General features: G+C 33.9%; 2 protein-coding genes and 1 long non-coding RNA gene across 5 annotated transcripts; all 3 read right to left on the bottom strand.

Moving 5' to 3' along the window:
- Nucleotides 1-2,975: 2,975 nt before the first annotated feature.
- LOC100782101 (putative callose synthase 8) lies at nt 2,976-20,824 on the bottom strand. 3 transcript variants are annotated; one of them, XM_006594633.4, is made up of 43 exons: nt 20,535-20,824; nt 19,605-20,437; nt 18,356-19,014; nt 16,993-17,093; nt 16,542-16,657; nt 16,344-16,431; nt 16,097-16,195; nt 15,861-15,980; nt 15,588-15,680; nt 15,409-15,500; nt 14,760-14,886; nt 14,166-14,303; nt 14,015-14,091; nt 13,758-13,926; nt 13,431-13,556; nt 13,223-13,340; nt 11,969-12,297; nt 11,468-11,520; nt 11,304-11,364; nt 11,132-11,213; nt 11,005-11,054; nt 10,696-10,782; nt 10,482-10,613; nt 10,307-10,398; nt 10,152-10,236; nt 9,890-10,050; nt 9,595-9,718; nt 9,400-9,491; nt 9,154-9,322; nt 8,821-8,972; nt 8,409-8,515; nt 8,203-8,325; nt 8,052-8,120; nt 7,778-7,946; nt 7,577-7,688; nt 7,069-7,188; nt 6,848-6,963; nt 6,040-6,123; nt 5,390-5,502; nt 5,072-5,301; nt 3,877-4,722; nt 3,586-3,771; nt 2,976-3,475 (listed from the first exon to the last, which is right to left on the bottom strand). In XM_006594633.4, the coding sequence occupies exons 3-43, from the start codon at nt 18,606-18,608 to the stop codon at nt 3,239-3,241; spliced, it is 5,898 nt and encodes a 1,965-aa protein (XP_006594696.2). In that variant the 5' UTR covers nt 18,609-19,014; nt 19,605-20,437; nt 20,535-20,824; the 3' UTR covers nt 2,976-3,238. The 3 variants fall into 3 exon arrangements, with proteins under 3 accessions (XP_006594696.2, XP_040864306.1, XP_040864307.1); XM_041008372.1 differs by lacking the exons at nt 19,605-20,437; nt 20,535-20,824 and having other exon boundaries at nt 16,993-17,109; nt 18,356-18,457; XM_041008373.1 differs by lacking the exons at nt 19,605-20,437; nt 20,535-20,824 and having other exon boundaries at nt 16,542-16,586; nt 16,993-17,109; nt 18,356-18,457.
- A 2,800-nt stretch (nt 20,825-23,624) lies between these two features.
- LOC102661819 (uncharacterized) lies at nt 23,625-24,169 on the bottom strand. The gene is made up of 2 exons (XM_006595365.1): nt 23,939-24,169; nt 23,625-23,867 (listed from the first exon to the last, which is right to left on the bottom strand). The coding sequence occupies exons 1-2, from the start codon at nt 24,167-24,169 to the stop codon at nt 23,625-23,627; spliced, it is 474 nt and encodes a 157-aa protein (XP_006595428.1).
- Nucleotides 24,170-26,270: 2,101 nt separating this feature from the next.
- On the bottom strand, nt 26,271-26,846 carry LOC100779073 (uncharacterized). The gene is made up of 2 exons (XR_137160.5): nt 26,656-26,846; nt 26,271-26,550 (listed from the first exon to the last, which is right to left on the bottom strand). It is a non-coding gene; the product is annotated as an uncharacterized lncRNA (long non-coding RNA).
- Between the last annotated feature and the right edge of the window lie 270 nt (nt 26,847-27,116).

Raw genomic sequence — 27,116 nt, 5'->3', positions numbered from 1 at the left:
GTCAATGAATTCAACTGTGAACTGGTGTTTGAGACTTGTGAATCAGGACTAAGGGCGTGTTTGCATTAATGTTCATAAGCCTCAAGACTAATTGAACACACTGACAAAAGATTTATGAATTTCACACCAAATCCAATTGTCCTTTACCATTAAGAGAGCCGATATTAACCAATTTTTAAATGGTCTATGCTGTCTACGTTATATTCACACTTGTGTTTGCTTGTAAGAAAAGGAAAACATACAACATTCAAAAAGGCCATTTTCTTAGTCCCTGTAACATGAACTTGTACTCGCCAATCAATTCAATCCTGAAAGTTTTCCAGTCAGCATTTCACATTAGATATGAGACCCATCAATGATTCGTGTCAATGAATTCAACTGTGAACTGGTGTTTGAGACTTGTGAATCAGGACTAAGGGCGTGTTTGCATTAATGTTCATAAGCCTCAAGACTAATTGAACACACTGACAAAAGATTTATGAATTTCACACCAAATCCAATTGTATATCATCAAGGGTTGTTGTTGTTGACAGGGTTTCAAATTTCGGTTTTCTGATAGTCACGGTAATTGCAGGAAATCACGAACAAAATTTGGCTGATGCAATCAAGATTACACCCAATGACTACAAAAACCTTGACATTGCGATCAAAATTGTGGGTGCTTGATGCAATCTCAATTGCATCCACAATGACTCCAAAATCCTTGACATTGTTTGTGGTGGCGAACCAATTTTTTTCAAACCTGTTAACTTTTCCACCATTACACCCAAAAAAACCAAACTATATACCTTACCGAAAGTTGCCAGAGTATGCTTAAACATCTGAATTTGAATGTTAATCCTCAAAAACTCCATCAATGGCACCAGCCACCCACTCATCACTCCTTTCCCTTTCAACAACACATTTCACAATCCTCCTCCGCATCCCCATCTTGGGCACAAACCCCTTCCATACCATATCCCTAACAACCCACTCCACCTCCCCAATCCTTCCCTTCTCACAAAACCCCTTAACCAAACCCTTATAAGCCCCAAAGCTAGGCACAAACCCCTCCTTCCCCATCCTCTCCACAACCCCTTTCCCCTCCTCAACCCTCCCCTTCTCCACCAACCCACACAACACCTCATTGGGACACACCCCTCTCCTCACCATCCCCTCCAACACCCTCCCCACTTTCCTCAACCCCCCAATCAACACATTGTACACCGCCACATCGGCTTCCACCCCTCCAACCTCCATCCTCTCCAACAATTCAAAAGCCTCCTCCACCCTCTCTTTCTCACACAAACCCCTTCATCAGCGTTGCGTAGGTCCGCGCGTTAGCCTCGCATCCTAACTCACGAAATCTTCCAACACCCTGAACGCCGCGTCCATCTCCCCGCGCGCGCACAGCCCCTTGATGACAATGTTCAAAGTGCACGCGTCGGGGGAGACTCGAAGCCGCGGCGCGCGAAGAAAAAGCTCACGCGCCGCGGCGTAGAGACGCGTGTTCAGGAGCACGTTGAGGACGAAGTTGAAGGTGCGCGTGGAGGGGGGGACAGTGGAACAATGAATTCATGTCGTGGAGGGTTTGGAGGGCCATGTCCACGCGCTGGAAGGAGTGCGCGTAGGCTTTGGTTAAGGTGTGGAAGAAGTCATCCGAGAAACGGCGTCGTTATATTAGGGTTTGGTGGAGGGTGGGATAGGGTTGAGGTGTTGGGCTTGGGCGAGGTTGGAGATTAGAGGGGTGGAAGTCTTTGCGGGAGGGTGGAGGAAGGGTGTGTGACGGAGGTTAAGAGAGAAATGGCTTCTTTCGGAGTCAGCCAGTATTTGTGTTTCAGACGCACCAGAGTTGCGGTGTCGGTGTTTTGGGTGGTGGAAAATTGGGACAGGGAGAACAACAACAAGAACCTCGTCGGGGTGGTGGTTTTCAGAGGAACCACGACACGAGCAAGGGTTCGTGAGATCATTTTTTGTTGTTGTATGTGAACTGGTCTTGGATTTGATTTGTATTAAGTTATGGTTTTATTGCAAGTTGGATTCATACAGGATGAACTCACAAACTAATTGCTACTCTGCTTGAATGGAATGAGAGTGAATTGAAATTAAAATTTAAATTAAAATAGGATATAAATCTATGGACTCAAACTCATTTTATTGTTTTTTTTTTCAGCTCTTTCACTGCAACGAAAATTTTAAATTAATGTAGAGTGTAACTCTTGATTTTATTGTTCATTTTACTGTTTTTTTTTTTTCAGTTTTCAACTCACATGTAATATATGTAATATTTTGTCATTCTAAAACGAAAATGTTTTTTTTAAATAAAAAATGGGATAAAAGAGAGAATGAACTTTTATTATAATTATAGGGTCTTACTAATTAGTATTTTCTGATATTGGTTAAACAATTAAAAGAGAAAATATTTATAATAAAATTTATTGAGAATATAAAAAATTATAAACAATATAATTTTATTTATTTAAATAAAAAAAATTATTTTTAATTCGTTAACCGATGTCTTTAGTACATTGATTAACATTTGCCTTTATTATAAAAGCCTAAATGACTAAATCTCAACTTATAAAACACATGAATAAAAAATTAAAGAAAACTATAAGTAAAAAATGTGTTTAAAATTATATTTTGGAGAAGATCATTGGTTTGGTGGTTAATATATGTTAAGGACCAAATAACATTAAATGGTTTAATGACTTATATCAAACAATTAGAAATTTCATAAACATATTTGGAGTTTTTTAAGTTTCAAAGATTATCGTGATATCAATATACACTTTCATGGATCAAAATAATAATTTACTCTACATTTTATTATTATATGAAGTTCACATGTGATAGAATACTACTATTTATTATGAAATCTACTGGTTAAGGAGTGAGATTCACATTTTAGCAAGTTAAGATCTTAACACACTTGGATTAAATTAAAAACAGATAAACTCACTTTAGATGGAAAACAATGGTAAAATAATGATAAAGGTAGCAAATTGGTATGGTATGCATTATTTTGAGTATAGAATAGTGATCTTTGCATGAAGCAAATACTGTTTTGATTCCCTTCCCTTCATCTTATTCAACTATGCATTGAGAAACAATAATTTCATCTTTTGTAGAATAATAGCTATATACTAATATGAATGTAGCTATACGTGTTGTAACCTTTATCTATTTCCTAAAATCTTCCTATAGAATATCAAGACATTGTCGTTTGACTGTACACAAACAACTACAAGAATCATGATCAAGTTCTGTGCTTCTTCTTTTTTCCTGATAGAATTGGTTGGATTTGCAAGTGCCTTTTGAATGCCTCATTGAAAAGAAAACGAGCATGGAAGGCTTTAATGATTGGCAACCACGCCAAAATAGCAATAGGTCCAAAAAGAACTATCCCCATTCCATAATCAAATTCTCTAGCAAGTGCACGTGTGAAGTCCCACAACCCTGTGTGCTCTATTTTTGGCCTTGCAGCTTGTGCAATCTGAACCAACAAAATGTATTTCATGGATTAAGTCCAGGGAAAAATCATGGCAAACAAATTGAAAAGGTGACACAGTTTAGCTCAAGCAAGGTTGCTAAAAGTTTTATTACCATTATCAATCCCCACGCGGTTGGCATGAATGCTAGACAGCAAACGAAAATGTCCGTCAACGACAACTCGCATATAACAGAAAGAGTAAAGATGATGGCAAGAACAGCCAGGAACAAGAATGCTTTGAAAAGTCTGAATCCAAGCTGATAATTAGCACTGAGTAGTTGCCTTCCCATGTTAACAGCCTGCATGAATGTTTGGTTATGTTATTAACATGCAATAGTAGTATTTGGTGGATTTTGCTGACTCAATTTCTTGAAAGAGTAAGGAAGAGGCCATGGCGAATTTACCTTCACCAAGAGGAAAATTGCAACAATCACAATCCAAGAAAGGACATAAACAAGAAAATTTTTGCTATGCTGAGAGATGTCTAGGTGATAGACCAAACCATACTGATAGATGAAAAAACGAAGAGAAAGCAATACTTCAGTCAACCTAGAGCCAAAACCTGACCAGCGAAGATGAGCTTGCTCATCGTGCCACCAAGAATGCCAACTTCTATCTTGTTGAATTCCTATACCACCCTGTTGTCTGATCCATTTATTCCACTCTTTCCAATCATCTACTGTCTTGGTCCAACTGAACCCAGCAGGGTTAAAAAGAAAAGGTGCACACAACCAAGTCAATGACATGAACCAAATGGCATATGTTATCAACACGTATGCCATGCTACTTTGATAGGACCTCCTGAACATGTTATAAACAATCAACAGCAGCAATAGCTCAAATGCCTTAACAAAGTGGCTTCTTGAATACAATCTGTAATTCTCAGTGAAGCTAGCATGGAATACAACTTTGCGCCCTGTCGGTCTGTACTTTGCACCCCCGTGCAAAAGCGTTCGGCCATAGTAATGTGTTTTCGTTCCTAGGGCGAAAGTGAAGAAAACAGCAGCCAATTGCAATTGCATAAGGACAAAGTCCTTTAGGGCTGTGAGGAAACCTCTTTCAAGTCCTATTTCCATCACCATGGGTAAGCCTGTCAGAAGTCCAAGTTGTATGAATGACTGGGAGGCAAGAGCCGTTTCTAAGGACTGTACATTCTTGATTCGAGCCTCAATGATAAGTGCTCTTTCCAATCCACTAAGAACCAGGTATAACTGCCCGTAGAGAAATACATAGATTCCTATCACTGAAATCTGTGGAGTAATTCAATAGAAACTTAGATTAGTCAAACCTGATGGCACTTTCATTTTATGATAAATAAAACATCAGATAAGCTGATGTTAGTTTCAGAATTTGGGGAATGACCTATGAATAATTTTTTCAGAATTTGTTTATCTAAGATGTAATGCTAGATCATGGAAACTGCAAACTTAAAATTTGTTTGCTTAATACAGAATGACTTGTTATCAATTCCAATATTTCATGTCATGTAGTGAAGAGTAAAATAGATAACAATAATAGGATATGCCAACAGTCCATGTAAGTAACAATGTATTGCAATTAAAAGCGGAAAAAAAAGAATATGATAGTTCAATAAATTACCAAGCTGCTGAAGTAAAATCCAACTGTAGTGAAATAGCATGATAGCATCCGGAAAAAATCAAATTGCCGCCCAAGGCGAAACATGTCACGGCTTATAGTTTGCTCACAGTTTCCATTTGCTACCTTGGCTTCAAATTTTGAGATCTGGTTTAGAGCTACATCACGACCTTTGCCAATTTGCAAGTATTCATGGTAGGAAATACATCCCCGTCTTAAAGTTGAATTAAATCCTGCGTGACATAAACACATTTTTTACATGTCTCCATTATCACAAACAACAAGTGGTCAGAATATAATTTTGAAGCCATCAATTCCTACCAGCAAAAACATCCTCACTCAAGTTAATTGTTTTAGATGCTTTGCTTATTCCTCCTCTCGTGATATGAAAAACCCTATCAAATACATCTGGATGGCCATAGTGGAACCGCACCCTGAGTGAGAAAATACATTAGAAATGATAAATAAGCAAATAATAGAGTTAAAACACATCATTAAATTTTTTTTGTGATGTGATGAAATGAATGTAGTAATCCAGAGGAGCAAGAGCCTTTTGAGAAGAACAGAACAGAATATAATAAAACAGAATGAGGGAAAAATACTTCATTCAGATTTCGTATATTTATATATGCAAGAAAATCTAATTTGCTGATAGGAGTAGATGAAAATAAGGATCACCATTAATTTAATGAAGAGTAACTAGATTACACAAAAATATCCCAGCAAAGATGCCAAAGAGAAATTTGAAGTAAAAATAATTCTTTTGATTGCAGAAATCCAAATCACAAGTCTAACATTGGAGACCATTTGCTTGCATGACCAGTACTACTGCCTGTTTATACAACTAGAAAAAAAATCAAGTATATAGAAGTATCATTTCAAAATTATTGTAGGTTTGCTAAATAACCCTTTGACACTCGATGAACTTTTCCAATCTTAGTTGCTTCAGAATGACGTTTTACATTTATTACCTGAGAGGATTAGCCAGAACCCTTTGACCAATAGTTACAAAGCTGGTCTCTTGATATGACATGAACCCAGCCAGAGAAGACACACTGAAGTTAAAAAGAGCATAGAAGAAATCCTATTAGGATATTAAACACCATTCTGATATTAATGTAAAAGACATTTGTGAGTAAGGGGAAAAAGCAAGTACAGAACAAAAAATGTGACTGTAAAATAGAAAAGGAAAATGATGGAATAAAATTCATGAATATACTCTCTCTTCTGTTTTTTTCCAATATACATCATTTTGTAATTTAATTTCCAATCTATACTATTTTGGATTTTGTGCTTTGATTCACAGCACCTTACAAAATTACAAGGTGGTGTGAATCAAAGCACAACTTTACAATTGCAGCATCTCTTTGCCCATATTCATTTGTAAGGTGGTGTGAATCAAAGCACAAAATTCAAAGTAGTGTAGATTGAAAATTAAATTACAAAATGATGTATATTGGAAAAAAGCAGGAGAGAGAGTGTATTCATAGAAAAAAAAAAACCCTATAACAGTATCATGTATTATTTCAGGAAGGACGTTTATGATTAATCTATTCTAAACACATTATAGGTTTTATACATTTCTCATATTAAGGGCCACCCCATATAGCATGGAATACTTTCTTAGACTTAGACCATGTTCATGCATTCAAGGAACATGTGATTACCATTGTGCATAACATGAAATATGTATATTATTCTAATGAAAGGAATCTTGCTCAGTTTCCCCTATTGTCATCACAATGTGCTTTTTTCTTTTATAATTTATGGGATACTAACCTTCCTGTGAAAATGTGTTCCCTTAAACCAAGTATTGTAGGAGGACGCCTTCCTTGGCGCCGAAGAAATTCTTGGAGAAGGTTTCTCATTTTAAGAGCTTCTTCCAAGTAATTATCCTGTAAAATCAGATACTTGTAAGAACATAATAGAAATGATCAAGTTTTATATACAATGATAGTAAATAGTGAAGACGTAAAAAAGTAAACAGAAATTAGGCCTACTTGGTTCATATCAATTGTTTGGAGTGCTTCACCACGAGTGAATATTATTGCATTGTTTTGGTTTTCAGGCTTCCCTTCTCCAAGATGTGGTGGGCCTGGTAGTTTTATTTGATATATTGTCTATAAAAGAATATTGAAGAACATGACTTGCGTTAGCACTATCCATAACTAGAAATTATTAAATATAGCAGTTGGATTGCAATTACTACAATTAAAATAAATTGAATAAATGAATATTTTGCTTTCAACATCTAAATCTAATCGTAGCTTTTATTTTTTATGAAGCAGTCTTCTTCAAGCAGTGTCATTGTGGTTAACATAATATTTTGGTCATAACTCTAACAACTCATGATCCTGCTGTTTAAGTGGCATTGTGACCTATTAAAATTCAACCAGCTTGTAAATACTTGCCTTAAAAGGGAAAAAATAAGTATTCTTAGGTAATAAACAAGGATTTCTTATAAGCCAACATTTCCAAGACTAATGATTTTTATGCTGTAAAAAATACCTGTTCATAACCATTGACAACTTTAACCAGTTTAGATGAATATACTTTGTGAGGTTTACCCTGCACTATCTCCTCTTTTTCCTCAACATAAGCAACACGAAGAGATGGATACCTGCAGGTAATACACGCATGCAAGGGTTATTGTCTACTTATTTAATATCAAGAAGCAAGACATCTTTCTCTTTTCTTGTAAAAACTTACCTTATCATCAAGTCGATCATATCTTGATAACGAGGATCATTTGAAGCCTTTTGTGATGCAAATGATTGACAGGAAATGACATAGGTGTATTTCATGTCTGCTAGTGCTTCTAGACGAGCAAACAATGCCCGGTTACCTCTTTCAGCAGTCTCATAGCCCTCAAGAATATCTGGTTTAACAGAAAACAATCATGTAATCATTTGAGTTTGTTGATTTTATTTTCTACATTTCTTTGCACCATAGCAAAATACTGGTGGATAATGTGGTTACAAACCTTCTTCTTCAGCCATGTCAAGGAATGCTTGTAATTTTAAGGCTTCTCTGTAGTACATCATCCCTCTAACTGTTGCAAATATGATCGCAATGATCAAATAATGACTTACAATTGCATGAATATGCAAATGAGAATAGCACAAAAACTGAACCTGTTCTGCTTAGTGTCTGACCCCGAAATGAAGCCCACAGTCTAAGATCTTCTGTTTTGTGTTCATCTTCTAAACTCTTACGGTTATCACAACCCATACGTTCCAAAAAATTTGTCCATTCATCTATTAAAATTGGTGCAACAATCTATGAGATAAATTCAAACAGAATGTTTAAGATACGTAAATAAATTCAAATGTTTAGTAACCTGGATATATCTTTTGCATGTAGAAGATGATGGAGTCCTCCTCTTTATCTGAACCAAGCTCCTTAAGCGAAAAATTAATGTCCTCGATGTAATGTGGAGTTATAACACTACCAATCATGTCATATATCAGACAGAGTTCTGTGATTGAACTACAACGCTAGAATAATGTTCATTGAGTGCTTTTTTACAAGTTTAAAGTCCTTATGTCCTTTATCACTGAAAGATTTGATTCTTAGTTTGATGTGTCTTCATTGAATAAAGAAATTCTCATTATGTCATTTATGATTGATGGATAATAAGGTTGGAGAGTTCAAATTAAATAGTAATTATGAGAGACACTCCAAGTACAGAATGAATCATAAAGTGTAAACCTATAAAAATAAATGCAATGCTCATGGACATATATAATTACCAGAATGGCATCATATTGTGCACTTTTGGAGCATCAGGCATATCTGTAAACAGAGAAGTAGCAAAGAATGATATGCGCCTACGGGCATCTAAGTTTGAAGGCACATCCATCGCTGTATCTTTTACTGTAAGCAACAAATGGAAACGCTTGATCTGCCATGAACAGGATGATTATATCAGCATAGCATGAGTTGAGTTCAAACATAGTTTTGAGATGACATTTCTCATTACTATATATATGTGCTAGCATTTAAATGTGAAGTTGTGCATTTAATTACTAGTCCCTGATGAAAGGAGAATGGAAAGAAAACACTATAGAGGTAATAAACATCACCTTTTCCATCAGAGGACCACTTTCTGGCAATGGAAAATGGATGGAATTCTCTTTGGCAAATGGATAGAAATCTCTATTCATTTCCACACTGTCAAATAGTTGATCATCATTTCTAAAATAGACAAAGCCACACTCATTTTGTTCGGGAAAGTGGAACATATCCAATATTCTGTACAGATTTAGTTAGTAATTAGAAACTGAAGCATCTCAATGTAGTAAAGGCAACAGATTCTTAAGCAACAATACCTGGAATCAAACATCATCTCATTTGTTACAAGTTCAAACACATCTAGCAAGGCCTTCACAACTTTGTGCTGATGGTCTTTATCTCCCTCCATCTTATGACATTTACATCAAAATTATTAGAACTCGAAGTTACTAATTAAACACATTTGTCAACACAAGTACTTAGCCTTTAGTTTAGGTCTAGGAAACAATTACCAGAAGTTCAGCTAGCTCAACAACTTTAGCATGTAGAGCTGGGAGAACTTTCAAGTTAAAGTTCTTTAGAAGACTTGTTTCTTGGATATGCTTTTCAATTTTGCTTAGTATATCACATATGATCCTAAATATGCATAAATAACCACCATATAAAAAATCATGTCAAACTTTTATAGGTTAGAAGTAAAGACAAACAAGTAACATCCACTAGGAGAGAAAATGATAAGATTCTACAGAATACAACTGTAGTTGAAGAAGGAAGATTGTATACAGATAAACATTCCATTTTATTTACCTTTTCTCAATGCTACCCACAACAAGAATTTCAAGCACGTATTTCAGTGACTGGTAACACTCTCTTACGGCATAAAACATGTATTTGTCTTTTGTAATTTTCTTGACAAGAATCTCTTCCTTTCCCTCAAAATCTTTAGCAATGGTCAAAGCTGTAGAAAACTAGAATATGTAGCAAGAAGAGTTCATTAGTGAATAAAAAGGTGTACAGTTAATAATTCTACAACAGTGATCTCATAATATTTTGGATAAAATTTCATTACCTTATTTGCTAATAGGAAAACAGGCCAACGAACCTTAGCAGAAAACAATTCTGAAGACACAGGCATCATCATCAAATCCATCTCTCTGTTGAAAAAATCATTGTTAGGTTTTGGAATAAGACATAGCAGTGCAGTAAAGTTACAAAAAACATCACCTGTTACTAATTAAGTCTTCAAGACGAAGATGATTTACAATTTGATTCCATACCACAACAAATTTGGCAGTGGCATTTTTTTCATCCGGCAACTGCAACACAGATTAGTGTTAAACTTTAAGAGAACAGATATACTGAAACAATATTATCTTACTATTGCTAATTTAGACCACACCTTTTGAAATATATTGCTGAGGAGACCTTTTCTTTTCTTTTTACCACGTTTGGAAGATGGTGGGATAAGACAGACATTAAATGCTGAAGGTAAGGAATCAAATTTACTTCTCAGCATTCCAAGTGTCCTTATCTATTTTAAATTAGAGAGGTGAGATGACCATTTCGTTTCTGTGGGAAAAGAAAGAAAGAAGAAAACAAAAACCACAGCTTACCTCACCAAGGTGATGCAAAACACCATAAAGTCCACCAATTATTGTACAGAAAACAGAATACCAAATTTGTGTGTCCATAAAATATACCTTAATGGACATAGAATGAAATATTGTTAACCATTGATCAATATGGTTTTCTTAAAGAAAGAATCATAAGGAATTTTATCTAAACACATAATTCCTGATAGACCACTTCAATCAGTAGAGAATGTTTTTCCCCCCTATTACTTCAATGTAAGGACATTTATGACTATGATTCGAAGTTAAAAGCAAAGAAGTGTATGTGTCAGAGCAATGATTTAGACTCACAATTACTACAGGGCTCCATACAGCCACAATTGCACCTGCATTACTTTTGACTGCAGCACAATCAAACTGCTGTCAGAGACATTAACTGATTCCTTAAGTGACCAAAACAATTAGAAATGCACCATACCTTTTGGAAAAAGCTCATGCCATTCATACTTCTTTACACCAATTTTCATAATCTGTCTGGTAGGTGCTATGAGTGGTTTTATCTGCATGTATTGATATTGCTTTGGTCACTAAGAGTAAGTTGCTAAAACCAAACTAGTATATCCTCATAATTGATGTTCTGTTATTATTACCTCAAAACTGTAGCTAAACACAAATTTACATGATAACACCAATATCCAAAACAATGTGTACCTATATTGGAAGAAATTCAACATATTTATTTATATTAGGATGGATATACTAAAGCAATTAAATGTAAACAACCAGAACAAGCCAACAAGGTGATAGGATATACTTAAAAACTGAAACCTGGTCTTCTTGCATCCCCCGACCAACATAGATTCTAGGCTGTATGATAAAAAAATGTGACTCTCAAGTTACAACATCAAATGCCATGAATGACTATTATAGTCAATTACATGCACATATAAATCAGCGGGAAAATAATTTATACTTGTTTGTGAATTCTAGAACTGACTGACTAATGATGAAAAATCAACACATCAAACAGATATATAGTCCTCCCAAATGAAGGAATAAAAAGAATAGTTTTGACCAAAAGAGACATTCATTGCAGTAAAATATAATGTACATATAATGATATTACTGAAATGATGGAAGAAAAAAAATTCTGGACTCATTAAAGCAAGAAACAGACAAAAGTAGATACTGGAATGATTATTAAGATATGGCATGTTAATTGTATAAAAAATTCGTTAAAATGGTAAATTGGTCCAGCAATTCTGCAAAGTTAACACACTGTTGGAAAATATATTAACAAATAAGATGAACTTACCTGAGTCCACCAAGACAAAACTTTGCATATCTTGTAATTAGAGACCTCAATATACTTAGCAACAGCAGGGACAAAAAATAACAAAACTTCAACTGCATTAGTTGTCAGATATATTGCTGCTGCAACCATATAGGAAGTAAAGCACCATTCCTCAACCAAGCTTCCATACTTTGTGGAATAGCAAGTATATTTTCTTCTTGAATTAGCATAGCATACAGGAAGAACAATAGTCCATATAGTAGCTAAGACCAGCTTCACCACAAGTTTCACCTTTTGAGAAGATTCCATGGTATATCTTGCTTTCCACATAAAAGCAACGTCTAAAATTGCTGGGACAAAAAACATGGGAACCTTTCTTATCATTATTATATGAGAGGAAGACAGGGGCACACTATCAATATATAATGTCTAGACTGTTAATAGGGAAACTGAAAAATAAAATATAGAATCACAGATTAGCATGAGGCTGTTCTGTTTTTCTTGATCATTTGTTCATCGTTAAGATGGAATTGAATAATAGAGCTAAGTGTAACCTACCATCAATCATAAAGACTATGGTAAATAAATGTTTGCCCAAATTTCCATCCATGAGTACACTGACTAAATTCTATCAGGTATGGAATTTGTAACAATACTAGTATTAATTCTTTTAAGTACCATTGTCCAAACAAAATGCTTAACCAGAGACGGAATTTTGGATTTCCAAAGGCATTTATCAAAAATAAATTTCTCTTTATTGAAATAATAGATAGAGAAAATGGAAAAGGGATTTACAGGGATATACATTAGAGCAATCAAGTGTCAAAATTCTATTATCCAAATTGGAAGAGACAAATGAAGAGAAACAAGGAAAAGGAAAAGGGATTTCAATACTGAATCTTCTTCAATTAGATTTCATAAAAACTTTAAATTCCACAGAATGTTGAAACCATCAGATTTTTTAGAAGTTTTAGTTGAGAAATGAAATCAACCTCCCAACACAAATACCCCAAGAAGATAAAATATCTAAGGACTCAAGTGACTGGAAGTAGTCACTGAATTAGCATTGCAACATTTCTGGGGCATGCCATTCTACTCATTATAGTCTGGTCCCACAAGGAAGAAGGAAAACTGTTTTGGACAGCTGCCCTCCTCCTTAAAAAGCGGCCAATCAAAATATTTAACAGTTATTCCATATTAACAAGTTTACTTTTATTTGTTTCATCCAATTAAACAAACTTGAATGCCAATTAATGATATAAAAGAACACCATACCTTGAATAAGTTTAAGATATGCAGAGGTAATGAAGATGGTAATTATGTCCTCAAATACTACAGCATCTAATAACTGCAGTGGAGATCCCAAGTCATGACAAGCAATGATTATTATGGCCTGAGAACCAACAAAGAATTCAAATTTATAGATTATCTATCATAAGAAGCAGAAATTTGTAAATTATCAGCACTAGATTTTTGAGTAAACCTGAAGGGATAGAATAAAAAAGCTCCACATTCTATCAAAGCATCTAAAAATTTGCCAGAATGAACGGATCTCTACAAAATTTGTCTTTCCTAGCCATTGTTGTTCATGGATTTCCTCCCTTGTATCCTGTACAAGGAAAAATATAAACAGGTATATTATGTCAGCATAGAGTGGTAGTCTCTGACAGGTAGTAGAATTAGTCCAACCTTTCCTAGTGACACATGAAACAAAGAATACAAGAGAAATTTCATATAGCTTTAGTTTAATGTTTCAAATATCACTAATACAAAATCTGAAGTACAACGCATTTGAGAATTGCAGAATCACCTCTGGTTCTTCTTCATCCCTCTTTTCTCTCTTTTTCTTCTCTTTTGTTTTACCAGGTGACACAACAAGAGCATTCTTGACATCTGGTTCTGGTTTATTTCTAGGCTTTACAAAGAAAAAGTCATGGTCCAGACGCATGGGCCAACCAATTTTGAAACAATCAGGGGACCTGCATATATTGAACAGAAGTAAGGACGTGATGATATGGAAAGAAGACAACATAGAAAACAACTGGAGAAATGTAATGTAATGCTGACCAGAAATACTCATTAAGATCATCATAGTTTCTCCATACAGAATAATCAGCCGCCCCTCCTTTGCTATTGGCAACTTCCTTTGGTTTGAACAGAAATTAGTTATATTGAAGAAGACAATCCAGAACAAAAGAGAAGATAGATTAGATAGTACCTGTCTTATAACGGTGTATATTGGGGTGACAACATTGTTAAGGAAAGACTCTGTTTCTCCTCCATATGCCGGCATGACCTTTTCCCATGTTGTTAAGCTGATAGCACCACTTAAAATTCCATGCAATTCATATGCCATCTTTAAAAACACAGAAAAAAGGACAAAAATAAATTTGAGAATAATCGTAGTTATTAGAAATTTTTATCATGAATGAAAATAGAGGTCGTGAGTGACTGTATGAAGCATTTATGTAACTTATAATCATATCATATTTACCAACCCAGTTTTCACTTTGAGATAAAAGAGTAAACTATAATAAACTTACTAAGATTCTATCAACAACAACGTTTGTCTCATGGATCAAACAACTCTATGATGTTCTATGGTGAGTCAAGGATTCAAGATTCTATCTATGAACCAAAATTTTATTACATGATCTTTGTTCATGAAATGTTTAAAATTCCATATGGCATTTGTAGTATCACATAAAAAGGACATGTTATGTTTATAAACTAATAGATACCTGTGGAGTCTAACATTGTTCTTTTATTTTAGAAAATGAAAAAAGAAAGAATGTATCGAGTTTCAACGTACATGATGAAAAATATAGCAGAGACATTCTGGCATGAACCGCAAATTAGCTGTCTCCCCCCATATGAGAAGGTAAAGCCCAATGTATAAAATTTTATATTGTTGGGCTTCCTGCTTCACTAAAGGTAAACTGCAAAACATGTAACATGCTTACTAAGTAAAACAGATAGAATGTTCAAACAAAACAATTTATGGTGTAAATGAAATAAATAAAACAGAAAGAAAGCTTGAAGGAATGAAGAATATTCAACAAAATAATAATAATAATAATAATAATAATAATAATAAGACGTATATTTAGTTACTATACTTTTGGTCAAACCTGATCAAGTCCTTGTACTTTCATATTAATAAGTTTGGTCATCAAACTTAAAAAACATTTATATTTAGTCCTTCTTAACTTAAAAAATTGACCAAATTCATTGATATGAAAGTGTAGGTATGTTGACCATGTTTGACCAAAAATATAGGGACTAAAAATACATTTTTCCATCATCATCATAATATTAATAATCCCATAACTTAAAAAATAAAAATAAAAATCTCATAGACATACAGAGAAAGAGAAAAACATACCACCCGTCTTTTATCAGAAGAGCAAATACAAAATAAATTATTGAAAGTTACAATAGAATTAGATCAATAAACATACCGAATATTGCTTTTCCTTTCCAAAAACTTGCACCAGTTTGTATAGTTTTTGAAAAACTTTCTCATCAATTCATCTACACCTCCTTCCCCTAACTGATATATAAAAATGGCACAGTTTATATATAATTGTCGAATATGATAAAGTAAAACCAAAAGATACATGTTCAACAGAAAATACACCTTCAAAACAGATGTCTGGTTGTGAGTTTGACGAGTCTGCATATTGGCTAAGAGTAGAATAAGATGTTCCCTTTGGTTGGCCACATTGGCTTCCTAATGTCAAACACATCATATAGAATGAACAATCATGAAAGATTAGTTAGAGCAATGCTGATCATGCTTTACTGCATCATGTCCTCAAAACTGAACAACTGGGGAATTTATTCTATCCAATAAGCAGAATTATACAGAAGTAAAAAGGAAAGTGAGTCCAATTTAACTGGGAGAACTGACCTGGAATCCAAAACAATGCTGAAGAAAATCAAATAGATCCACAAAGGCTCCGTCCTTCTTGAAATCTTGCACTGGGGGTAAACCACGAACATTGCGAATAACTGCAATGGCAGCCTTAATCTGTATCAATTTTGTTAGTACACTCAGTCCATGATATTGCAATTGAGTCTTCTGTGACTTTGGACACAAGACATCAATGAAACGGGAAAATGTGAATCATTCAAGAAATATCAGACCTCAGACTTCTGCATAATCGCATGCTGAATGCATCCTTGCTCAAGTGGAAGGATGCTAAATTCAGTTTTTTTATGGATTGCATTTCCTTGGATAAGCGCCTATTTTGGAAAAAAAAAGTGAGAAACTCTAAGGAAAAGAGATACGTGGTAAATTGATTATATGCTTATTTTTTACTAAGCAGATTCCTGAAATTACTAGGAAAGGCAAGTACAAGATATATGAAAATGAAGAAATAAAAGGGTTCACCTGGGAACTAGCTGGATCTGTAACTGTCTTTAGCACCTCAAACATAACAGTAGCAATATCTCGGGCATTTATCAATCTCTCCCTTCGACTGTTTTGATATAAAACCATATGAGTTGGTTTAGTAGGCTATAAAGGCGTTTGCAAATTCGTGTTCAAAGGGAAAATGATGCACTTATAAGTCAAAGCACAGTAAGTTACCTTTGTTCTAGATCAAATGCTTTCTCATGTCTGATATAATAGTCCCTGTAAGCACGGTAAACATTTTTAAGTTCACGAATGTCACTTGTTCCCTTCTTTTTCGTAACATGCTCATCCTGAATGTCACAATTCACAAAACAACATGCAATAATTAACTTCCCCAACATTGTAAGCTAAACAATGCATCAAGTATTGTTCCCACCATCCCAGTATAATCTTATAAATGTTTCTGAACGGGGAAATTTAAATACAGACTAAATAAAATCTTTTATCTCATGCTTTTCTCGGGTATATAGATAAGTCACAACAGAAAAGCTTAAATAGATCACGTCTTAAAATTCCAGTGACTTTTTATTTAAAATATAAATCATTCTTAATTTTACTTCCACTCAGTTACTGCTAATTAAGGACAATTTCTCTTGACAGTGCGAGCTTCAACATTCTTGTTTACCTGTTCAAGTCGATGAAGTAGTGAAGTTTTGAATTGTCTAACACCCCTTCCACTAGAATTTTTGTCCAAGTTGTGTGCAATCACAAAGGCATGAACACGGCCTGCAAATTAGGTTTACTGGGACAATGTGAAATGCATATAATGATAACAATCAATAGAGAGTCTCATTTTTGGTAAGTATAGGACAACCTATAAAGCAGGAATATGTCAAATTCTAGAGAGATGCTTCATGATGGCTTATAACTTACAAGTTGAGTAAACACTCAATTCTTCTATAACATGTATACATGATTCTAATTTGTGAATTTCAACCAAAGTGAAAAGCCCAACACCTAAAATTTGCACTGTGCATGGTACAACTGTTTGCCAAGAGAAAAATGGTACTCTCCCTGTTTGGTTTACGCTTTTATTGAGATAATTTGTGCTTTCAATTAGTGCAATTTCTGGGTTGAGATTAAGGTAATTGGATAAATTGAGCCTCCTTTTCTAACTTCAATTTACTTTTACAAATATGCTAACTAATTAACTACAGTTAGCAAAAATAGCCTTCAGTGGTAATTTTATTAAGTAATCATCACCCTATTATGTAACAGGTAATAGCCCATTTAACTTGCACAACAACCACTGACAATTGTAGTTGCTCTGGGCGTGGCCTCCTAGATACCCATGTCCCACTGAGCAATCATACTTCTTTCAAAGTACATTGAAACAGCCCACTTTACACATAATCCTTAACCCAATAATTCTTCAACTAGACATTCCTAAAAATTAAAATAAAATAAAAAAGTAAAAATTCAAAGGTTTAAATAATTTATTTTGGTATTCTAAAAAAAAAAAGAAAGTTGGTCTCTAAAAAATATCAAGATTATTTATTTTAGTTCCTATAAAAATTTTATTTACTTAGTTTTAGTTCCTTGTTACCCTTACACTGTTTTGAGTCCCTATACCCTATAGAGGGATTAAAATTACATCATTTTGGTAAATGCAGAGATTAAAGAAGAATTTTTTTTAACAGAGATTAAAGAAATGTGAATTTTTAAGGACTAAAATATATTAAGTTTAACTCAAATTCATATACTAAAAAAAACAGTTGCAGAAGACCCTCCAAATTACTCCCTTATAAGAAAAAAAAACACATGACACACCAACTAAAAAGTTAATTAATCATATTTAATTGCATCAATTTTAATTAAAACTAATCTTTTAGAAATAATAACATTAAATAAGTTAAAATTAATTGAAATTTTTTTTATATTTGATTTCAGAGGGAGTATAGGTCAATTTCACAAGAAACTGAATTTTTCCCAACAATCAACCAACACATGAAAGAGAGAGAGAGACTCAGATAGCAAAAAGGACTCACAAAGATAAGCAACACGAGGCTCTTCCTTTCCAAGCAAGTTGGCCACTCGAAGGAACCTTTGGATTTCAGAAGCAAAAACTGTTGGCAACCTTTCACTGTCAAACGGTTCTGGAACATATTCAACGTTGTTGCTTCCATTGGTAATGGCCAACGTGACATGGGGTGTCTCTGATGCTGATGCTGATGCTGTTGATGTCTCTCCTCGCTCGAAATAGATGCCACCAATGGGTTCTGCAGGCACAATCTCTGACATTGCTGTGAGATACGAAACCAGCAAAAGGGTGATGACATGGATGCATGGTATATATGTTGAATCTTCTCCATAGTGTTTGCTTAGTGAGGTAACCTTTGGTGCACTTTGCTTTGTGGACTAGTTTGGAAAGTTGAATGCATTCTTGCTTTTGCTTTTGGAGCTGTTTTTCATTTTGTTTTAGCTTTTGAGTGTGTGTCTGTGCGCTTTGCTTTGTGCACTGGCTGCAAAGCTTAGTGCAATTCTTTTGCTTTTGCTTTTGAAGCTGTTTTGGTTTTAGTTGTAGCTTTCTTTCCCTCTGAGATGAGAAGGAAAAAAAAAACCATAAACAAACACGTGTTCCTGACTCATTGCTTTCTTTATCAAAACTGTGAAGACTTCCTCCTATATAATATTTGCATAGTCCCAACTACGAAGACCACAAACACGAGTTGTTAATTGTGAATATAATAATAGGCAAGGATGTCCTGTAACGTGACATGCTTTGCTATAACAAATTTCTTAATGCTTAAGAAAGTGAGGTGCATGAAATTTAAAATATTGAATTCATAAAGGAAAAAGTTGCTCAGAACTTTTTGCTAGTACTGTAATTGCTATCCACCAACTATTCAACTGGTTTGCTCCATACCAATTGTTTTATAATAAGGCGTCAGCAAACATAACATTTAAGAGAAATGTTATTTGTTCAATAATTTGTATTTATACAACAAATTTTACACAGAAAGAGAAGAGAAAAAAAAAGTGAAATTTAATTATTGACGTGATAGAGAGAAAAAAAAAGTGAAATGTAATTATTGACGTGATAGAGAGAAAAAATATTGTTGTATATATAAACTGTTGTATATGATTTATTTTATGAATAACACAACTCAACATTTAAATGGAAAAAGAAACAAAAAAAGTATTCATCACAACTTATTAAATCCCTAGAAATCAACGAAAAAATTATTGAAAAAAAAAGATTCAAGGGTATAAAAATCAAAACATAAAATACCTTACCTAGATATCTCAAGTGAGCAAATAATAGCTTCTTTTCTTCAGATTTTGATGACAAACTCAAATTCCTTTTGCTAGTCTGAATACCCATCAAAATTAGAGCATTAATATCAACCCCTGAAAATTGAGATTCATGACATTTGGCTGCAATGTTAATTAATTCCATTTCCAGTGTGGTATTAAGGTCACCATCCTAACAGTCTAGTTCTCGATGGTCATATCCATAACGCACTTTCGAGAGGCTTGGAGTGACTAAATTTCCATGGCAGAAAGTCCTTATATTGGGACATCCAATCACACGTACTGTTTGAAGTGCTAGAAACTTGAAGTTGTAACTTACCTTGCATAAGCTTGTAATTAAGCCTTGGTAAGCCGTACAGTTTCAATTCCTCTAATTAATACCTGGGAATTGGATGACTTGTTTTTACTCTGGAGCGGTCTGTGTATCAGTGTTCTTTCATAAAAACTATCTCACGTGGAGCATCACCTTTATTCCCACTTCCGGGTATTAATTCCTCCGAGTTCGTAGAAGCAAACTCACCTAATGCATCGCCCTTCTTCTCACTTTCAACTTTCTGTTCCTCCAATTTCGTTGAAGCAATCTCATCTTGTGCATCACCACTATCACTCTTTTCAACAATGGTCTCTTTTTTACTAGACCTCCATATTTCAAGCACTTGGAGCTGTCGAAGCTCCTTAGCCACAACAACTGGAAAAACATGATGCAGGCCTAGACTTGAAGTAATTTTTATTTTATTCAGCTTGCAAAGAGAATTCGGAACTTGTTGATTAATCATGCGACTGATAAGCAGTGTCTCCAAGTTGGGGAATGCAACCTATCATCGATCAGCAACATATTAACATATATTCTAATAACTAAATGCATAAATACGTGTTGGATTCAATTGGTAAGTCTAACTCAACGATGCTCACCTCTTCTTGTCGGACAAATATCTCCACCAATATAAAGCACCCTTTAATCTCAAGATGTTGCAGTTTGACGAGTGCTCTAGCTGGCGAGGATGAGAACAAACTTTCTAACCATAAACAACCTCTCACTTCCAAAACCCTCAAGTTTTGACTGTAAAAGTGGACTGCAAGTTTGTCATCCCATATCTTAACTTGGTTTGATGCATGACAGCTTCAAAATTTCAAGGTTGGGCGTTGCAACTTATTCACATACACAATCTTATCAAATGTTATTCTACACAGTAATTGATACGGGAAAGAAAATTGCGAAGATAAAGCATATTTTTTGTATAGTTATAACAAATATACTAAGGATAAGTGTTACTTATCTTGCCTGCTAGTGGGTGGGTTCGAAAATTAAATCTATTGCCATGTATACTTTGAAACCTATGAGATTGGGTTCTGACAAAGTACAATATTTATTTATTATTTTTATTTTTTGAGAAAGCACGTACTAGTTGAATATTTTGATTTTGCATAAATAAGTTAAAGAAATTAAACAGTGAAGAAGCAATTGTATAATTATTCATGTGTTTACCTTTTGATTAAATAATGTCACGGTAGTTGACTGATCATGCTTATCAGCTGTCAATGGAAAACAAAAACTGCGAAGGGTATATAAGTTATAGAATGTAAGAGAATGCAATTTAGGGAGTGTGATCTTGGGAATTTCTTTCTCATCTTCAAGTTTTTCCTCGGATATAATCACTTCCATATCTCCACAATCAGAAATCTCCATCTCATGAAGTTGAGAAAGGTTTTTGGCCAGGGAATACAAAAGTAATTTCTTCAACTTATGACAACCTTGGACTTTAATAACTTGCAGTCTTTCAAAGGAATGAGTTGGAAGTGTACTGTAGCTTATGTCTTCCTTATTTTCCAGATTGCTAAGAATCAGTGTCTCCAAATTGTGGAATGCATCGGTACTTTGGATATGTAGGTGTCTTAATTGTGGAAAACTTTCCCCCTTCCATTCATAAGACACATTATTATGGTTACCAAAATTCAATTTAGCTAATCGTAAGTCCTCAACTGTTGTGAACAACAATTGTACCCAACGATTTAAACAAATATTTGTTTTCAAAGAGTGGTCAAGCTTAAGTGTTCTTGAATTTTCACGAGCATCCCCAAATCATTCCCATGTATTGCCAATAAATATGTTGTAGCTTCGTAGCTTTCCAAAAACAAACATATCTTCTTGTAAAACTGAAATATCCTGGATTGATAAGTCCAAAGTTGTTAGCTGATTCAAATTCCTTAGCCCACCTAGACTTGCATTGTTGGTTTCACCTTTTCCTTCTTCAACCTCCCATTGGATATTACAATTACCCATATGATAGGGAAGCAGCAGACCACAGAGCAAAGGTGCAAACAGAACAATCAGCAGAGGTGCAAGCAGGACATACAAGGGTGCAGATCAAGGAAAAGCCCAAAAGGAGAGTCACAAGACTAAATTACCTTCGAAGACTATGCTTGAGGGCAGGAAGGGAATTGAGTAGCAATCCTTATCGTGTGATGCTGTTGCTAGAGCAGGAGACAAGCTTAACGGATTTGATTCTGTAATATTCCTTTTGCACAAGAAGATAAAAATTCTGTTAGTAGAGGATAGTATAAATAAGTATGTAAATAAGCCAGAATCATAAATGAATGAAAATTGCAAAGTTCCCTTTCTTCTCTGCTCTTCTTCTTCCCCCTTATTTCTGGAGGTGCTGGCCTCGAACCCAGCATTATCAGCTCAGATCGTAACAATATATAACTCTTCCAAATTTGTTAAGCTTGATAAAAGATTTGCAGGGATGGTTTTCAGTTGATGGCAGTTTGTTAAATCTAACATTCGAAGACAAACTAGCTGTCCTATTTCTTTGGGGAGCTCTTGAATTTTAGATCTTTCAAGGGTGAGAATTTCCAACCTTCTGAGTTCTGCAACTATTGCTATATCTTCCAATACACATCCATACAGATTCAATGATATAAGGTTTGTCAAGAGACGAAGAGAAGGTAGTGGGGAAGGGGCAAACCTCATTCCATGTAAATTATTAACCTTTACTTCTCTCGTCCCAGAGAAAAAGTTATCGGGGATTGTTAAGTAGCCATGATTTCTTCTTAGTGATATTAGCTTCAACTCTGGGCAATCCAACTTCTTAGGAAGCTCATCGATATTATATGAAGGCAAATTAATATAATGGCATTTTTGAAGCTGATCTATGTCCCATTGCTCCATTTGTGTGAATTTCTGTTCTTCATTATTCAGGTGAGTTCTAGAGGCCATTGCTTTAGCCATGTCAAACAGCAACATGCATTCTAATATACTCAATTTCACCTTCAAGCAACAATGAAGAAGCCCTAAGATCATTTATTAATTTGTACAATTCATTTCTTCCCTCTGTTAATGTCTGCAGATCTCCATATAATCCCCAATAACATGAAAATAGTTCCCCAGAGTGGATGCGGTCTAGTCCAAATGATGCAATGAATATGAACAATGACTTTAGTTCATCACTTTTTAAATAATATGATAACAGACAAATTCCTTAAACTAGCCTTGTTCATAAAATCTTTTCAATTTTATTAAGTTTTCCTTCCAAGTAGAGACATGCTTTTTCCGCAAAGCCTTTGCTACAATAACTATAAAAAGGGACAAACCATCACAACATTTGGCCACATTTTGTGCAATAGATTTATCTTTATTGTTCATTCGGATATCATCACCTGCAATCTTCTCAAACAACTTCCAACTATCATTGTCAGATAATACCTCAAGTTTAAAATCTTTTTGAGTACCCATCTGACATTTAAGCACATTTAGATATTCAGATGTCAACACTAACTTGCATCCTTTGTGGTCATCACCAAAAGGAATCCCCACTTCTGCCAAATCAAGTTTCCCACAAATATCATCCAGAATAACAAGAATATTCTTCTCCTTTCTTATCCTTTGACGCAATTGTTGCACTCTCCTTTCTTTTGTCTCTTCATCCAATTTCAGACCCAAGGCATTAGCAATTTGGCCTTGAATGTTTTCAACATCTAGAGAATTGTATACCTCGGCCATAACTACAGCATCAAATGACCCATCTTTTCTTTCTCAACTTCCCGGGCCAACTCTTTCACCAGTGTTGTTTTGCCCACACCATCAGTCCCATACAACCCAATCCTGAAGATGTTAGGATCCTTCAATGCTTGTTGAATCTCTTTCAGTGTTGATGGTTTAGAGTAAGAAATTCTATCGAAATTTCCTTCTTCTAGGACTTGATAAATCTTTGTGTCATCTTCTGGGATTTCTTGCTGTGCTGGTGCCTAAACCGTAAATTGGGAAAGTATCTCATACAGTTTGCATGGACATCACTCTCAATTATAAGTTTATTTGCCTCAGCAACAGTGGCATCCACTTTCTTCAGCCAGATCTCCACAACATTCACAATCACTTCTCCATTTTTTGTAGCTTCATCAACAGAGTCTCGCACACTATTTTTGGTAGCCTCCAGCTTTTGGACCTCGGTTTTGAGGCTTTCAAGGTTGCTTTTATAGGAAGTTATGTAACCAAGACCAAATTGACTTGAAACAGGTTCAACTTTGGATTCAACAGTTTTAGAATCCATTGCCACACCACTTGCTTCTTGACTTCGAAATTCAATTATTGTTTTAAACTAGTAACAAAACCAAGGGATCTGTAAAACAATATGCAAGGTATCAGAAAACAGAGTATAAAAAATTACTCATGTGAGAACAATTTTTAGCTATATTCATGTGTTTATTCAATATTGCATATCTAAAATATGTTTGTAGGTCTAAAGAGGATTCTAAAATATTTTAATTTTGTAAAAAAAATATTGTTATTAACATTTTTCACACAATATAACTGTCGAGTTATAAATTAGGCTATTTTTGTGTATATGAATAGGTAAAAATTAATTTTGGATTAATTTAAGATTATATATATATATATATATATTGCTTAAATACATTTTTTATCTCAAATAAATATTTAATTTTTGTGTTTTTTTTCTAATAAATTTTTATTTTACATTAATAGTATTATTATTATTTTTAATATAGTATAAACTATAAAATGTGAGACCATATTAAGAATAATATATACTAAATTTATATTATATATTTTATTAAAATAAATTGTGTTCTTAGTGGTTAATGAACATTTAAAACACTCCAAGATCTTGGGTTCAAGTTTCCTCAAGCCCCTTTTTAAAAATTCCATCCGTAGATCAATATAATATTTGTTAAGATATTTTTGCTGTTTTTTTTTTTTTGCCGATGAAGATTATAAAAATTGTTGTGTCTTGCATGAATTTCTATTTTTTGAAATATGGTAAATTTTCATCAATCTTTTTTTGTAAATAAGGTCAATCCAGCATGTATGTAGGTCTAAAAGAATTAAAAAATATTACAATTTTGTTAAAAAAATATCGTTTTAGCATTTTGCCCACAATAACTGTGTTGAGTATAACTATAGCATTGATTGTTTAGAGTATAACTATGTGTAATTTTGTCAATAATAAATAACAATAAAAAGGTAATAAATGATTAATATTTTTACGTCAATTCCTCCTCCTTTTACGTACGTCTCTGCAATTAGAAACAGAAATTGATCTTGACGATTAAATCTGCACTGGTTGAGATTTCTTAGGCTTACCCCACCCTAGTATCGTCATCCCCCAACCAGTCTCCTACACACCCTAATTTTTTATTTTGCAAGTGAGAGTATTCAGAGTAGTGAGACGGTGAAAATGAGAGGCAATCACATAAGCTAGCATTCAAAATTAAAAATAAAAAATAAAATAAGGATTGAACTAAAAATATTATAAATAAAGTGGTATTTCAATAAAACATTAAATTAAAAATAAAATATAAAATTTGTTATAAGTTCTCAGGTTTAAATTGTAAAAAGAAAATTCAAATTTCATTGTTGATGTGTCTATGTAACCGCTTTTTTAAAGATGACTCTTTGGTACATTTTTAATAAGAAAATATCTTTAAAAACTAATAAAAAGACGTCAGCGTATCTTATAATTAATTGAGTCAATCCATTCATCATTTAATGCTCATAAACCCTTTTTTTAATTCTTTTACTTTTTATTCAAAGATAACAGGCTCCTCACATTTCACTATTAAATATGGTAAAGGTTAACCGGTTATGAAATAAAAGAAGAAATTTTTTATTGCAATGCATAAAAATTGTGATGTTCACAACTTTTTTTTTTCATGTTTTCCTATGAATTTTACATTAAATATTTTTTATTTTAACTTTTTAATCAATATTATACTGGTGGTTAACAATACCCATTAAATATTGTCGGTAGTATGAGGTATTTTATCACGTTAATCTAAACACCTTAAAAATCGATCTGAAAGAAAATCAATACTAGCTGAGTTTTATCACGAGTAGTGCTTAATTACCAATTAAAAGAAAGAGAATCGGTGAGATTGGTCTGAACCCAATCTCGTATATGATATGGATCTAATGTAATGCAACCAATTTATTTATATAATTTTTCAGTTCATCGTCTCACACATTCAATGGATGTGAAAGTTCCGATTTAGTGTTTACAATATGAACAAAAACACAATTGTTCGTCAGAGTCACAAGTTCCAGTATGCATCTTATGGTGCGTAAATTTTATTGCAACGAAAGTCGCAAGGATTGCTCAATTTGTCACAATAAGCCAACATTGAACGCTGTGATTGGGTCTAATAATGAAGTCATTTTATTTATATATTTATTTTTTTCATCGGCTTACATACTATTAAATAGGTATGAAAGCTGTGATTGTTATGGTTAAACTTTATATTTAACATAAATAACAAACACATACATGGAACTTAATGCCACAAGCTCCATGTGCTGCGGGTGATCCAAAATGTTGTTGGCAAAGAAGTTCGCAAGGATTCTTGAATATTTCACAATGAACTGACAAGCTTTCTACCACACAATTTGGTACCACTGTCATTTGCACTTGTTTTCCTACACCAAATCATATATTCAGTCAAATACATAATTAATCTTGTCAAAATTCATAACACACAAAATAGAACTGAATATCTTGAATTTGTGAGGAGTAGTGCTTACCAGAAGCAATGAAGACAACAAGCACGAGGATGGGAAAATAAAAAGGGATTTTCATTTTCTTGATATGGGAAATAATCCTATATAGCTTTGCTTTCTATTGTGATAGATCCCATGGAAGAGAGGTATTCCTTACGTATTTATATGCTCCAAATTACAAAGAGACAAACATAAAATAAAAAACCTCCTTGACATTGTTTATGTTCAAAATAATTTTTTTTCACGACATTTTTTACAATTCTGAACGGTTTGTTTAAGGTCAGAGACGATAAATGTCCCTCGACCATTTGGTGAGATTAGTGCATTTAGTATGTATAATATTAAAATATTGTTTTAATACACCCTCTATTTCAAATTGATTTGCCTGTCAGCATTAAAAAAATCAAATTGATTGACTTTTTCATCAAATTTCAATGAAACTTTAAATGTTTTATTCTAATTTCTCCTAAATAAATATTATTGTT

This window comes from Glycine max, chromosome 13 (assembly GCF_000004515.6).
Source record: "Glycine max cultivar Williams 82 chromosome 13, Glycine_max_v4.0, whole genome shotgun sequence".
Lineage (NCBI taxonomy): Eukaryota > Viridiplantae > Streptophyta > Magnoliopsida > Fabales > Fabaceae > Glycine > Glycine max.
This window is presented reverse-complemented; position numbering and strand designations above follow the sequence as displayed.

What these genes read in the sequence shown, in the direction of transcription:
- LOC100782101 (XM_006594633.4), bottom strand. Translation starts at nt 18,608, where the DNA reads ATGTCAGAGATTGTGCCTGCAGAACCCATTGGTGGCATCTATTTCGAG. An exon ending in TTTTGTCTTGGTGGACTCAG is followed by an intron (nt 11,521 to 11,968) that starts GTAAGTTCATCT and finishes TTTATCATACAG; the next exon opens with CCTAGAATCTATGTTGGTCG. An exon ending in AAACAATTGATATGAACCAA is followed by an intron (nt 6,964 to 7,068) that starts GTAGGCCTAATT and finishes CTGATTTTACAG; the next exon opens with GATAATTACTTGGAAGAAGC.
- LOC102661819 (XM_006595365.1), bottom strand. Translation starts at nt 24,169, where the DNA reads ATGGATTCTAAAACTGTTGAATCCAAAGTTGAACCTGTTTCAAGTCAA. An exon ending in TGGATGCCACTGTTGCTGAG is followed by an intron (nt 23,868 to 23,938) that starts GCAAATAAACTT and finishes TTTACGGTTTAG; the next exon opens with GCACCAGCACAGCAAGAAAT.